General features: G+C 39.5%; 1 protein-coding gene across 5 annotated transcripts in view; it reads right to left on the reverse strand.

Moving 5' to 3' along the window:
* LOC124138590 (1-phosphatidylinositol 4,5-bisphosphate phosphodiesterase gamma-1-like) overlaps window positions 1–11,608 on the reverse strand; it is an 83,943-nt gene extending 72,335 nt beyond the window's left edge. For 3 of the 5 annotated variants that reach the window (XM_046505320.2, XM_046505319.2, XM_046505317.2), the window contains exon 1: window positions 11,288–11,608. In XM_046505320.2, coding sequence (XP_046361276.1) covers window positions 11,288–11,480 — 193 coding nt within the window. In that variant the 5' untranslated portion in view covers window positions 11,481–11,608. The remainder of the gene's footprint in view (window positions 1–11,287) is intronic. The other 2 variants (XM_046505321.2, XM_046505318.2) reach the window with 1 other exon arrangement.
* Window positions 11,609–15,981: the final 4,373 nt, after the last annotated feature.

The following is a 15,981-nucleotide window of genomic DNA, read 5'->3' on the forward strand; positions in this document are numbered from 1 at the left end:
CAACCAAGTCAGCAAGCCTGACCACCCAATCCAGTAAGATGACTCTTACGACAAGCATAGCTGCATCTTACGGCAAGCATTGGTTGCTGAAAACCTATTCTACACCAGATCTTCACGGGTCCAACTGATATGAGAAGTAGAACAGGGCCCAGTTCCACAAAGTGATCGTAGCGCTAAGGTGATCGTAACACCCATACTTTAACATTGGCTTACGACAGTCGTAGCGCTACATTCGCTTTGTGGAACGGGGCCCTGGTCTCTAGTACCCTATGCTTGTAGTAAGAGCTGAACCAACTGTATCAAACGTTCAGGCTCTGCGAAAGTAGCCTCTCATGACTAGCACTGGCTTCTCCCAGGATCAGGTTTTTACGCAGCGCAGAAATGTGCAGAAATGTTCGCGCAAATGTACAGAATGGATGCAGAAAAAATTCTGAGGGATGCACAATAATATTCATATAAATATAATACTTCTGTAATTAAAATAATTATTAAATCTTACAGTACACTGATCTACAAGATGTCATTACTTTACACATGTGTACTGGGCCCTCATACGTCCTGTGAGGCCCCTTGAAATTAGTAACTGGGGGCCTCTCGGTTATTTAGGGCAAGTTAAAACCCTTGGATACAATGATATTCAATTAACTAGCCCAACCACCCCATCTACGAGGTCGCCTCTCATTGCGAGCTGAGGCTGCCGTCAGAATACATTGATATGCAATCAACCAGCCCAACCACCCAATCCACGAAGTAGCCTCTCATGGCTAGCTTAGTCTGCCGACAGGATACATTGATAAACAATCAACTAGCCCAACCACCCAATCCACGAAGTAGCCTCTCATGGCTAGCTTAGTCTGCAGACAGGATACATTGATATGCAATCAACTAGTCAGACCACCCCATCTATGAAGTCGCCTCTTACGACTAGCTTAGTCTGCAGACAGGATACATTGATATGCAATCAACTAACCCAACCACCCAATCTATGAAGTCGCCTCTCACGACTAGCTGAGTCTGCAGACAGGATACATTGATAAACAATTAACTAGCCCAACCACCCAATCCATGAAGACGCCTCTCACGACTAGCTAAGTCTGTCGACAGGATACATTGATATGCAATCAACCAGCCCAACACCCAATCCATGAAGTCACCTCTCACGACTAGCTTAGTCTGCAGACAGGATACATTGATATGCAATCAACCAGCCCAACCACCCAATCCATGAAGTCGCCTCTCATAACTAACATTAATTGCTCTAAATAGTTCTGACCAAGAATTCCTGCTTTGTAAATTACTTATATGTTCTGACTACAGGGCTGTTTGGTCTTTTTAATGCAATATGAATTCAGAGGAATTGGGTTTCACATCAATATTCCGTATCAACTAGAGACTGTCACTGCTTTTAGAACTGATACATATATCATACTCAAAAGTTTCACGATATATATAGATATATTGATAAACAGTTAAATTAATTACCAGTATTCTGAATATGAAGGTACAATATTTTGCTATGTAGACCAGCAATTAATCAACTTGATACTAAATATGAACTGAGCTGATCCATCAAATGTTTAAAATTAAATTGTCCATCTTAACCATTGTAATCCTAAAAACGTAAATGTTTCTCTGGCAGTGAATTATTAATCAATATCAATATTTATGCATTTTTATAGCGATGCAGCCTGAAATTAAGAATATATTAATAATTTAATATCACCATGATCACAAGGTTTTGGCCCTTAGTATTAATTAAAATACTTAATAAGCAAGCACAACAAGTCAAGTCAGGAACGTATCACACACACACTTAAACAACCTGATCCCACTGATGGGCAAGATAATGATGAAGGGAGGGAAAGATAACACAGCATTACTGCACTTTAAGCTACCAGTGATTCTTTTATACAAATTACAAGTCCAATAATCTGAGATGAGAGGGAATGTCTATGACCTGTAGGTACGACATGATCAAAGCTTTCACAGCATCAATAGGTTTCCATGGTCACAGTGACACATTGCACTGTGCCGCAGGTGCAGCATTTCTTTAATTACTTAGAACATAACAACAGCTTTCACCTTACTCTTGTTTTCATGCTTGTTGTTTGATTCCGAACTCAGCTTAATTCCAGCTGTATGAGGGGCAGTTGGGTAACCTTGTGGTTAAAGCGTTCTCTCGTCACGCCAAAGATTTGGGTTCGATTCCCAAATGGGTAGAATGTATGAAGCACATTTCTAGTGTTCCCAGCTGTGATAATGCTAACATTTAGTAAAAGCAGCGTAAAACCATACTCACTCACTCACTCACTCCAGCTGTATGATGGTAGCTGGTATTCATTCAAGTCTGGACCAGACAATCCAGTGATTGATATTATGAGAAACATCCCATTCCAGTACAATGAGACGCACTCACCAAGTCTGACCACCAGATAAATTTCATCACCTTCTACGACAAGCATAGATTGCTGGAGACCATTTTAAACGTAGGGAACCCTAAATAATAACATTATAATATTACTATTATCATGAGAACCCTTGACATAATTTCGAACTCCGTTTGATGATGATATTGTTCTAATGAGCATGATGAGTGAGTTTGGTTTTGCGCCGCTTTTAGCAATATTCCCTAAATAATGTCATTATAATATTAGTATTATGATGAGGGCTCTTGATTGCATAGATTGCTGGAGACCATTTTGAATGTATGGACACCGAACTAATAACATTTTAATATTACGTTCATGATGAGGATCCTTGAATTAAATTCAAACACTGTTTGATGATGATATTGTTTTAATAAGTGAGTGAGTGTGGTTTTAAGCCACTTTTAGCAATATTTCAGGAATATCACAATGGGGAACACCAGAAATGGGCTTCACACAATAGTAACCAGGACTTGATTTAAGAAACCTGATTCAACTTGCACTAGGTGCATGATGACATAAATACCTAGTTGCACCAGAAAAAAACAGTTGCACCCTGCACCCATATATTTATCAAACTTGAAATGTGCACATAATCTTGAAGTACTCACATTTTGACTACATCAAGCCCCCAAAAGCAAGACTGATTACACATAAAATGGGGGTATTCACGTTTTATATCATATATCATATCAGGATATAAAAGAAATACTGATTAAAGCATTGTTTAACCCAACTCACTGATTCTACCCTGAGGAAAATGCACTTCAACCTGAAACAGCCTTTTCAGCAATAGTAACTTAAATTTTTAGTCCACTTGTCCTTAAAATGACAACAAAAACGGTTAAAAATGGCAAACTGCTTTTCGCACTATCCTTGCCAAATGCACTTAGGCTCAAGACACGCACCCTGCTTACATAATCATGCAAAAACAGTGTCGTTGCTATTACTATGAACCCTTCTCCAAGGTGAAGATAGACGGGAGGTCGATTACTATCTCCCCATGTCACAGATCAATCCCGGCAAGTGAATCTGTTGCCACGTAACCTGATCATTTCCATTTTTCAGTTCATCTTCAAGCCTCTGGCCATTTTGTCCATTAGGGCACCATGTTTGAATAAGACAGACCACTCTTCATGTCGGACACAACACAAGAGGTATCGACACAGCCTCAGATTGTCTGATCTTCATGATAAAAGCTTTGGTGAATGTTATGCACTGAATGCTTGCATGGAACTACACGAGTTCATCATGTTCATTCTAGACTTCAAATAGGGCCTCATGTCCCCCTTCACTGTCCAAATGGTTGATTACAGGGTACCTATAAAACACTGAGACATCGCAATATTCCCTATGACTAAGCAATTCTTCAGTAGGATCTTCCTTATATATCTCTTAGAATGCCTTCTTGTTAGAGTTTGGGGCTCCTACTGGCAGAATAACACTTCATTCTTTGGTCTCGAGTCAACAAAATGTTGTTTTAAATTTTTAAGATTAATTTTCAACATGTTTTAACATGTTAGTATTTTAAAAAGTACATCTATTGACAACAGCAGTAAAGGAGGTTTTTTTAACATTTTACTTATTTCTGGTTAGCACAATAAAAAAAACTGCCTGCCTTATTGACCAAATATATAGGCGCGAAAGTCACCATTGTGGTATTGACAAAAGAGTAGAGAAATTCAATTTGTGATGACATAAACATGACAAACAAAGCACATGATATGTTGATCATGTGTTGATTACTCCTTACTTCAGACTTCAAAACATCAACAAACTTCAAACGCTTAGTTCAAGTAGTAAAATATGTTAATACACAAAGCAGTAACCAGGTAACACCCAATATAAACACAACAAATTCAATGAAATATCCAACATTTTACCCAAAAAATTGACAAAGGAAACTGAAAGGGAAATTATTAATGAAGGTATTATTTTCCTGCTGGTGTTCCCTGTCAAATAAGACATAAAAACATCATCTCCACGTCAGGAAAGGGAAATATTTCTGATTAGTTGTCACACCCACAGTACATGCAGGTCACACTGATCTTGAAACCATAATGCATTTATTAGAAAACTTCCAGTTTTCCAATAGGTAAGAGTGAACTATTTAGGGTGTTGTGGAATAATCAATAATATTGACAACTTCGACAACAGAACCTTGGAATATGAGTGGAAATTGTTTGTAAAGTTCCATCTTGTAATCAGGAATCACCAGGGTTACACAGAGAATGGATGCATATAATTTACTCTAGGCGTCCCATGGGAGCTACAAAACGTATGGCTGTTTGCATCATTAAAACCAATTCCGTTGTAGCCATGGTAGCATGCACATAAACTTTTACACGCAATCTGTGATTCTACCTAACATGATGTAAGAGGAAGCGAATTTATGGATGTCAACTTCTTTATTGTAATGAACAACGTTTCGGAGTACATACTTACTCCTTCATCAGGTGAATGAATGCTATGAGGCAGAGAACATATATATGTTCATGTAAGAAGAACAATACTAATAAGATAACAAAAGGTGGAAATCTTATTAGAATTGTGTTCTTAAATGTACATATGTATGCTCTCTGCCTCATAGCATTCATTCACCTAATGAGTGAGTGAGAGAGTGAGTTGGGTTTAATGCCGCTTTTAACAGTATTCCAGTTATATCACGGCGTGTCAGCTTAAGGTGGGAGGAAAGCCCAAAGTGATGCAGGTCTCAGACGTTTACCACCTCGGTGAAACCAACGAGCACAGGTATGGTGCTGACAAACCTTGAAACATAACCAGGATGAACCGGGATTCGAACCCACAATCATAGGTTTCTGGTGTGTCCAGGGGACGCAACTCTGCACAGCGAATCACGGCGCCTTAGACGACTGGGCCAACCGTACCCTCTCACCTAATGAAGGAGTAAGCATATACTCCGAAACGTTGTGTTCCACACAATCAAGAAGCTGACATCCAAAAATTCTCTTCCTTATGTGTATCACTTCTGAAAGCCTTTCAAAGACTTAAAAATATAAGGTGTTAACGTCCGATTTTCTTCATTCAATCACTGTTTGTTTTTTACAAGGCAATTCTTACCAATAATTAGAGAATGGCTTCAGAAATTGATTATACGCCACTCAAAAGAAGTAAGAGAACACCCGACTGTCATAGCGACTGATTTACGACAACCATTATCTGAATGAACATTTAATTCCAAAGGCCAATTATCCTATCGCCACTACATGTATATATCTCCATAACTTAATTACCATTATTTATAATCCCCGTTTATAATCCCCAACATTTCATTGTATATTGACTGACAGCCAACCTGGGCTACAATATCACTTCCCGTTAATTACTGTTATTTATAGTATGACATTTATAGCCTTTATGATCATCAACGTCATTGTCTCTTTGTCTGTTCATTGTTGTCCCTTACTATATATGTGTTACAATTACACTGTTCATCAGCTTGGTATTCCGAGCGCTGGTGTGTACATTGTGTAAGGACGACCTCGAGCAGGATGTGCCGCTCGTAGGAAATTTCCTGAGGTTGAGCTGTAGCTCGCTCACCTCATGTATGCCTGAGCTGGAAGGTCCGCTCATCGTTGTGTTTGCGTTGTCAGAGCAGGTATTCCGCTCATTGTGTAAATGTTGTTTATTGTTTTTATGTTGTGTATAAAACGTTCCAACACAGTGATGTCGATTTGGAAAAGAAAATCCGTATTTTGTTCAAAAATGGGATTATTCAAAAAGTTCATATTTTCTTGAAATCAGAGTTATTTGAAATTCTATTTAATGCCACAATATATGACTACTTGATTTTACCACTGGCTACCAGGGAAAACTGATTGTAGCCATATGGCTACTTGGTAAAAATTTAAACTTTGAGGCCTGAAAATGTGAATTTTTAGGGATATTTGCTGTAGACTTGAGACCGAATATAGCCCTTTGAGCAGGTCTAGATAAATCCCTGACACTATTGGGTTTTTAAATATTTCATGAATACTTGTACACTATAGCAACTGAAAAACAGTTGGGTAATGGCAACACTGTTTTGTGTAGTTATGCAGATATGCTGCTTATCAGGGTATATTGCACCTCCACTGTTGTCTAGCCTCAGCAATATCACATATACCCATGACCAATGTGACATGGAGTGTGTTGGAAGAGTAACCATGGTAACAATGGATGAGATGAGGTGAGGCGAAAGGTGGTTTAACGTTGCTTTAATGAGTATTGCTTTTACATAAATGCAATGTGCCAGCCAGCAAGCCTATCTGTCCATTTGTCCATCTGTCATGTCAGTGGAGTAAGTGAGTATGTTTTACGCCGCTTTTAGCAATATTCCAGCAATATCACGGCTGGAGACACCAGAAATGGGTTTCACACAATGTATCCATGTCGGGAATCGAACCCGGGTCTTCGGCGTGATGAGCAAACGCTTTAACTGCTAGGCTACTCGACTACCCCTCATACATATTATAAATACAAATAGAATAAGGGGGAAGACAAATATCGGGTCGTAAATAGCGATGTGCATGCAAGTCTGTGTCTGTGAGTGTGAGTATGTGTGTGTGTCTAACTGTGTGTATGTGTTTGTCCCTGTGTGTGTGTGCGTGTGTGTGTGTGTCTCTGCTTGTACTAGCTCCGTTTCTCTGTGTGTGTGTCTGTGTGTATGTGTTTGTCCCTGTGTGTGTCTGTCTGTATGTGTCTGCTTGTAATAGTGAGTGAGTGAGTGAGTATGGTTTTACGCCGCTTTTAGCAATATTCCAGCAATATCACGGCGGGGGACACCAGAAATGGGCTTCACACATTGTACCCATGTCAGGAATCGAACCCGTACCTTCGGCATGACGAGCGAACGCTTTAACCACTAGGCTACCCAACTGCCCCTCTGCTTGTAATAGCCCCGTGTGTCTGTCTGTCTGTCTGTCTGTGTCTGCTTGTACTAGCTCTGTGTATGTGTGTGTGTGTGTGTGTGTCGGTCTGTCTGTATGTGTCTGCTTGTACTAGCCTTGAGTGTCTGTATGTGTGTGTGTGTGTGTGTGTGTGTGTGTGTGTGTGTGTCTGTCTGTGTGTATGTGTTTGTGTCTGTTTGTACTATTGTACTAGCCAAGACTTATGCTGCTTTTATAGTGTTAGCCCACTGAGATACCATGCCACAGTTTAACATGAATAACCCACTCAGACACAATATACTCACTCCGAGCTGACCAGTCCTTGTTTTAGCCTCTTAATGCCGAGTACCAGGTTGGTAATATATTGTCCCGGACATTATCACGGAAACTAATATTTGTCATTTTCATGAGAGCCCTCTTATTGTTAATGTAAACTTCTGCCAGCTCCTTAAATACAAGGCCGGTCATGATGTTATGACAGCCCATATCTCAGGTAGATCATGTACACATAAAATTGTTTGCTTATTATTTGAGGCATCTTCCCGAGGCAAGGGCCCTAACTGACTGTAAAAGTCCAGTTTCCACCCTTGCCGAACTAGGCTGGAATTTCCAGACACGATCGTAGTGCAAAGGTTGACTGGAAGTGATATGTTCTGAGACTTTCATTGAGTGAGTGAGTTGGGTTTAACGCCACTTTGAACAGTATTCCACTTACATCACGGCCTGACAGCTTAATGTGAGGGAGGAAAGCCCAAAGGGATCTAGGTCTTAGACGTTTACGACTTTGGTGAAACCCACAAGCACGAGCGTGGTGCAGACGAACCTAGAAACATAATCGGGGTGAACCCGAATTCAAACCCACAACCAAAATTTTCTGGCATGCCCAAGAGACGCAACTCTGCACAGCGAATACAGGAGCGTTTAATAGACAACTGTGCCACCCGTACCCAATTACATGCCTAATGGGGATTTATTAGTCAGTTTAGACTTCAGGTGTTGAGTCGATTCTTACAAAAAATATACATGAGGTATGAATAGCTAGGACTGAATTTTTGCCTAGTCATCTGCACATTTCCATACACTCATTAACCAGGGATTCTAAACTAACCACTAACTCAAAATCGGAATTTTGTTTAAGTTCTTATTTTTTAGGTATTTCAGCCTTAGAAATCGGCACTTGTCCTGTAGTCCTTGCCAAACTGCCCAGTAGTTAGGTATCATAAGGACTAGTAGAAATTTGCCATTTTTAAGAGTTTTGCTATATGTTGTCATTATGAGGAGTAGTGGACTAAAACTGTTAGTTTCTACTATTGCATTTTCACAACATTGTATTAACATTGCATTAAATTCGAGAACACCAAATTTAAGCTTTCAAGCCTCTTCCTTATTATGATCAGAAAATACAAGTCACCTCCCCTCAGCCATCACAATAGTTAGCACCATATTAACATGCAGGGTTCACTCTAGGAAGTGTCTGACATGGGCCCTTCATGTGAAAATTTCAAATATTCCAGAGGTACACCCACACTTGCCGATACAGCACAATGTTAAAATGCAATGTATTTGAAAATGTGGGCCTTTTTCCAAATTTAGGGCTATAGGCACAAGGCCCCACCCTACAATTATCCCTGAACATGAATTAGGGAAAATTCTTATTTCCCATGAGGGAATATACTGACATTTAGGCCTGAATATCGCCCTCTGAATAGGTGTTCATAATTTCCCATTTAAATTCTCAGGACCCATTAAATTCTGAATAACAAAATAATCCAGAAAATTTATTATCCAGATTACAGGGGTTTCAGCCTAACTACTGATCAGAGGGACCGGAGTAACGAGTTTCACTATTGATGTTTTAAGTGAGTTTTTAATAATCTACATTAACTGCAAAATGATTGTCATTGTGATAAATTTAAATACAGGACATTACAAAACAACCATTGGCGCTAGTAGAACATATTAACTATCTGTCTATTATCAATGGTTATCATGGTTATAGCAAATAACACTACCAGTACCAACAAACAAATGCTGAGATTTGCTCTTACATGGGTGGAGGTAAAGAGAATTAGGACATTTCATGTTGTTTGTTGCCTAATGACGTCACAGCGCTTCAAACATACAATATGACGCTATGCATTGTTCATGACGTACACACTGATTACATTATGTCATATGAACAATAGGTTGCCTTCGGTGAATTTTTTTTTTTTTTTTTTTTGTGCGTCTTTTTTGTGTGTATATTTCTCTCTTTATATATCAATGAATAATAAATAGAATAAGCTCCTGGAAACTGGGGACTACCGAGTATATGTTTGTTTGTTTGTTGTTTAATGCCACGCTCAGCAATATTCCAGCCATATGACCGCAGTCTGTTTATAATCATGTCTGGACCAGACAATCCAGTGATCGACATCATGAGCATCCATTCACGCAATTGGGATACGATGACATGCGTCAAGCAAGCCAGCGAGCGTGTCCATCCAAGCCTGACCACTTTATCCAACAGATGGGTTTGCTGAAGACTAATTCCAATCTGGATATTCACTGGGAAGGACACTTCATGATTTTATCAACCTTTGAAGGAACATTATGCAGTATCGTTATCAAATTTGAAAAATCACATTTTGATTGGCAACCCATCAATCTCCATGAAATAACACTGATCTGAAACGGTGTTACCATGGTTACTACCCTCAATAGAACTGTACACACAAATCAATTATATTTAGCACGTTTTTAGTTCTCAGGTTGTAAACAAGGTAAAGGGATGTCTATACAGGAGGAATTGAATTATAATTCCTTTTCAAGCGGAAAACTTATGCATGCTGAAAAGATTTTAAATCAATAAATCTGTTTTGTTCTTGCAAAAACGGTAAAAGATGAGTATCATCTGCTATTTAAAGGTAAAATAAAACATATTAGGCTATGCATTTTGTTATGGCATCCTGTCATCGTAAATAAGATAGCAAAAATAGTGTGAAATGCTCCATAGAATGACAGCCATGGTAATCTGAAGTGTGAAATGTTATCACATAATCACTGCATAACATACTGTTGCAACAGAATATTCAGGTCATGTGATATCCAGAACTCTAACTGACAGGAGTTGGCAATGCTCTTGAGTTCCAGGTAAATACCATTAGCAGGCAAATTGGGAAACAACCACTGTGCAAGACTACAAATTTGTATCTAACTTTGCATCTATTACAATAATTGGGAGTAGTGCACTTTACAGGGCACACTTTTTCAGATCCAATTTGCACTGTGGGGGCTCACCGGCTCTGCTAATTAATGCATTAATCACGTTAATTAGCCGACGCTCTACCACTGGACCATGTAATCAGTTAAATTCTGGAAAAATATATCTGTCGTATATAAACATTTCAAGCTGTCAGCATAAACCGCGAAAGTTATCTTTCAACTGTTTTTTTCCCACCAAAATAATATTCTAATAAGAGCCCCCTATTTCTAATTTTGAGATCGCCCTGGGCGCTTATTACGTTGAATAAGGTACTTAATATGGCCTGGCATATTTGAAATACCTTTCCAATCATGACAACTTCCTAAAAGTGTAACCAGGTAGGTCTAACCATGATTCGAAGCATGCAAAGTGACATTAAAGTAAACATTCTAATCTAATAGCACATAACTGACATTAGTCCCGCCAATCTACGGCATTGAAAAAAATCAGTCCATACTCAATAACAATGATGCATAAATGACAGATCAAAATCTTACCAAGAATAGAACTTAGTCACCTTTGACATTCCATGAAAAAATTGCCCAACATTCGACTGAATGTATACAGTTATTATGCAATGTTTGTCTCTTTCTTCTGCATAAGAAAGAGGAAACTACATTTTCTCAAAATAACTCAAAATCATTTTTTTGGGCAGAGAGGATGACCATTATTCAAATTCTGGCACCAAGTTAAATCGAGGAATAGAACTTAGAAGTTTCGTCTCGCACCTGTTCCTTCTGGCCTGCTCCCTTGGCTTTTGATCCACATCAACTGTCGAGTTTCTAGTTTGATCCGCAAGGTTCTTCTTTCTGGTTTCTTTCGATAAAAGAAGACGGTAGCGACCAGACCCCTTTCAATTGGCCGCAACACTTCCACAACATCGGGGCCAGGCAACCCACCGTTTGTGATGGGGGCGGCCATCTTTGATTCTCTGCTCCTGTTCTGTAAATACTGCTCCCCGGCCGACTAATGTCGTTTCATATTGTACGCCTGTCGCGCATAAGTGTTTGGTTACATCGGAGTTGACGACAACGGAGATAGGTTGCTAATGGTATGTAATATTCACGTCCGCACGAATATAATGATTTACGGAATTAAATCCGGGACTAGTGCAGACGGGACCAGTAGCTCTAACGTAGTATTATCCTCATGAAATGTCACATGCTTCTACAGTGTTTGGACAATAATTCGAATATTTCTGTACGTAAGCGTACTGTATTCAAGGCTTCAGTAAAGCTTTCACGTCGAGGAAAATTCTCGATGTGACACATCAGTGACAAAAATATTATATCCAATGCAATTCATTATTATGCCATGATGATCCCATGTTGTTTTTTTTCAATTTTGAACAATTGACTTTTCTTTGCATGTGTTTGTGACGGGTGCCACTAGTGGGGCAGGATACGCTCGCCTTTTCGCGAACACCTGGTAACATCACTATTTGAGAGTGATTCATAAACACATGCTTATGATAAAGTTATGATTATAATAATGGATTCTGCTTTTGGAGAGTTCTTCCGATTATGGAAATGTTTTTGCACATATAAAGTTCTCACGTTAACTCACCACGTCATTCTTTGTATGATGACGTCATATTATAATAATGCTGGATGACGTCATCAGTGACGTTTGTTATATACATTTGTATTATTACCCATAGCGATTATGATTTTTACTTCCCGCTGATTGTCTCGTTCGTTACAACTGACAAATATGTGCCACTGTTTTCATTGTTTGCAAAGCGTCTCATAGCAACGTAACGTCATATGAACACATTGTCGCAAATGTTGAAGATGTTGTTATTCATTGTTCATAACGCCACAAACGATTTTATGTGACGTTAGTCCAACAATAGTCTATAGATGATGTCTTTACTAGAGGTCAAGAAACCCAGTTTTTTTCTTCATTTTCTCAGAGAAAAAGATTATTGGTTGCATAAAGAATAATCTGCTCGCATCTCGGAATTACGAATCATATATCCCTCTTGAAATAATGTTGAGTGAGTATGGTTTTACGCCGCTTTTAGCAATATTCCAGCAATATCACGGCGGGGGACACCAGAAATGGGCTTCACACATTGTACCCATGTCAGGAATCGAACCCGGGTCTTCGGCGTGACGAGCGAACGCTTTAACCACTAGGCTACCCGAAGTTGATTACAAACTTAATACACTCGAGAAATACAATCCGTGTTTCTTCAGTACGTGTTGTTTTTTGTTTGATTGAAGGATTTGACTATATTTCTAAGTTGTTGTTTTTTTAAATGTCTTCGATTTTGTTGATGCATGTCATCGTATCCCAATTGCGTCGATCAATGCTCATGATGTCAATCACTGGATTGTCTGGTACCTAACATTTTTATACATTTCTCAAGGTGACCGGGCGTTAACGTATATATTAACACTATATTAAACTCAGCTTGGGATATGTTGACAGTCAACAAGAATAATACGATTATTTGCGTTCATGTAAGTACACTGAACACAAAAGTTAGGAATCATGAAATATTTATATGTCCCATACTTCCCTATTCTGTCTATACGTAAGATCCGTCGACGTAAGGAGGTGTTAATTGACATTTATAGATAGCGCTGGAGATTCTGCCCGTCGGGGCTCTGCTGAATATATTAAACAGACAAAGGGCATAGAAATTCGGTGCACTCGGAAACATATTGAACTAATTAGGTATTAAAGACAAATGGAGTTTTAAATAAAAATATTGAAATGGTTTGCACTATAACAATTTGTTTTCTAATCTAATAGATTTCTGGAATGAGGGACCGGCTGCTTGCTATTCCACTGGCACTCATGTTGACAAGCGGTATAGAGGTGGGTGGCGAGCTCGAGTATCTACAGCATAGGAATGCATTACACGCAATGTGTATCATAAAAACTCTTCGACTTAATCAAACATCCGCGTACGGTTGGTTCACCTGATGGAATGACACTCACAGCGGCAAACAGTCAATTTATTACCCGTTTCCTGCCCATCCCAGTCACGTACATGTACCAAGTTAAGATACGTCTGTGTAGTGGCAGAACAACCTTCTATATAAGTGCTCGGTTGTCTTAGACGCCGCAATTCGCTGTGCGGAGTTGCGTCCCTTGTGCGTGCAAGAAACCTGTGTTTGTTTGTTTGTTTGTTGTTTAAAGCCGCACTCAGCAATATTCCAGCTATATGACGACGGTCTGTAAATAATCGAGTCTAGACCGACAATCCAGTGATTGACATTAAAAGTATCGAGCCACGTATTTGGGATACGATTACATGTCAGCAAGAATGACCACCCGATCCCGTTAGTCGCCTCTTACGGCAAGTATGGGTTGCTGAAGACCTATTCTAACCCGGATCTTCACGGATAAGAAACTTGTGTTAGTGGGTTCGAATCCCAGATTCTCCCCAAATATGATTCGAGGTTTGTCGGCACCATACTGTGTTTGTAGATTTCAATGGTGAACGTGACCCGTGAAGATTCCGGGGTAGAATAGGTCTTCAGCAACCCATACTTGCCGTAAAAGGTGACTATGCTTGTCGTAAAAGGCGACTAACGGGATCGGGTGGTCAGGCTCGCTGACTTGGTTGATACATGTCATCGATCCTAATTGCGTGGATCGATGCTCATGATGTCAATCACTGGATTGTCTGGTCCAGACTCGATTATTTTACAGACCGCCGTCATATAGCTGGAATATTGCTGACAACATTAAACAACAAACAAACAAACAAACAAAACAAACAATGGTGAACGTCAATAAGACGTGCATCAATCACTTCGGGCATTCCGCCTCCCATCAAGCTGAAACGCCGTGGTATAAACTGGAATACTTTTCAGCGAAAACCAAACTCACTTAAAGCTATCTAATTTAATAGCACTTCAGAATTGAATCAATAATTGCTTTGAGTTATTAGAACAGACTAAAAAGTATAACGTATTTTTAAAAATATTATTTAATTTTTACTCCGCGTAATTGTTGATTAGAGCCCACTGGTTTTTTTTATTGTGATTGTATGATTACACAAATATGTGTAAACATATATGATTCCGCGTCGGTTATGTGTGAACGGTTAAAATACCACATTATCAGTCAAACCAAACCCCGACTCAATCAATTGAAACAAAGTCTGAGGTAGTTCTACGGAAAGTAGTACCTAACTTATATCTATCGCTACAGGAAATCTTATTGAAGTGGTGAATTGTTCGACTGTTGTGATAAAGTCCTGTCAATATTCCGTGTGCGAGAAGCTCAATTTTCGATGCATTTGTAGCATACAGGAAACTATCTGAAGTGATTTCCCGGAGAAAAGTGGTGGAAGGGACATAACTCTTGAAACACTCGAGATCTGGGGACAGCATTGTTTCAATAAGCTATAGTGAAACCCTGTTATTTAGGACACCCAGCATAACGGACGACGCTACACAGTCCGGATAATGGGGGTTTCACAGCTTTTCGGGAAAGGGTGGCGGTTAGGTGGGTGGGCGTTGCAGACTATTTTTAAAAAAGATGGGATCATTTACAATAAAACAAATAAATAATGGGGATGGTCGGCTGTTAAAACTGCCTTCTGCCTCAGCAATTTTGGCTGACCTGACCCTCTTTGGGACTCGTGTGTGAGTAGGCATTATATCTTGTTTTAGTATTGATAAAATGTTTGTTTTTGAATTTATAAGATTTCTACTTTCGTATTGATATGATATTAGTTTTGAGTTTTAGAAATTGATAGAATGCCTTTGGCTGCTCTGTTTATATGTGTTCAAGAAGATGACCATCTCTCTCTTGAGTTCAGGAGATCTGAGACTGATGGCGGATGTGACTGTAGTTCTTGTTTTAACAGAACCCGGGCTGGGGCGTGGTCTTGACATTCCAGTAACACGTGAGCAATGGATTCAGGTTGATTGCAAGATGGGCATACTTTGTCATTGTGCTTCTTATGACCGAGTCTGAGGCGTGAGATGGCTACTTCAACTTTCCTTACATTTGAGTATGAGGATGGCTTTTTCTTGATCTTGGTTGAATTTTGTATAGGTACTTATATATCTTCTGTATATCTTACTTGCATCCATCCCACTGGGCTTGCCATGTTTGGGCTATGGAGGCTTTGATTTCGCTTTTTTATCTCTTGTCTGCTGAAGAGAATCGGCTGTATCTCTGCTTTGTCTAAAGCTAGCTTCGCTAGTGTGTCTGCTTTTTTTCATTATTATGAATATCTATGTGAGACGGGATCCCAAACAGATCCACCTGTTGCCCTTTGTCCGATAGTTTTGTATATTCGTACAGAATATAATTGACTGTGTTTCGGCGCGAGTTGCTACTGATGGGACGACTGCCTTGGCTTCCGGTAGTTCCGGTACGAGTATGAGTGCATGGCGACTTGCCTCCAATTCAGCCGGAATACTGACAGACCGTCAGGCAGGCGAACCGA

Source organism: Haliotis rufescens, unplaced genomic scaffold (assembly GCF_023055435.1).
Source record: "Haliotis rufescens isolate VD_foot unplaced genomic scaffold, xgHalRufe1.0.p SCAF_17, whole genome shotgun sequence".
Classification (NCBI taxonomy): domain Eukaryota; kingdom Metazoa; phylum Mollusca; class Gastropoda; order Lepetellida; family Haliotidae; genus Haliotis; species Haliotis rufescens.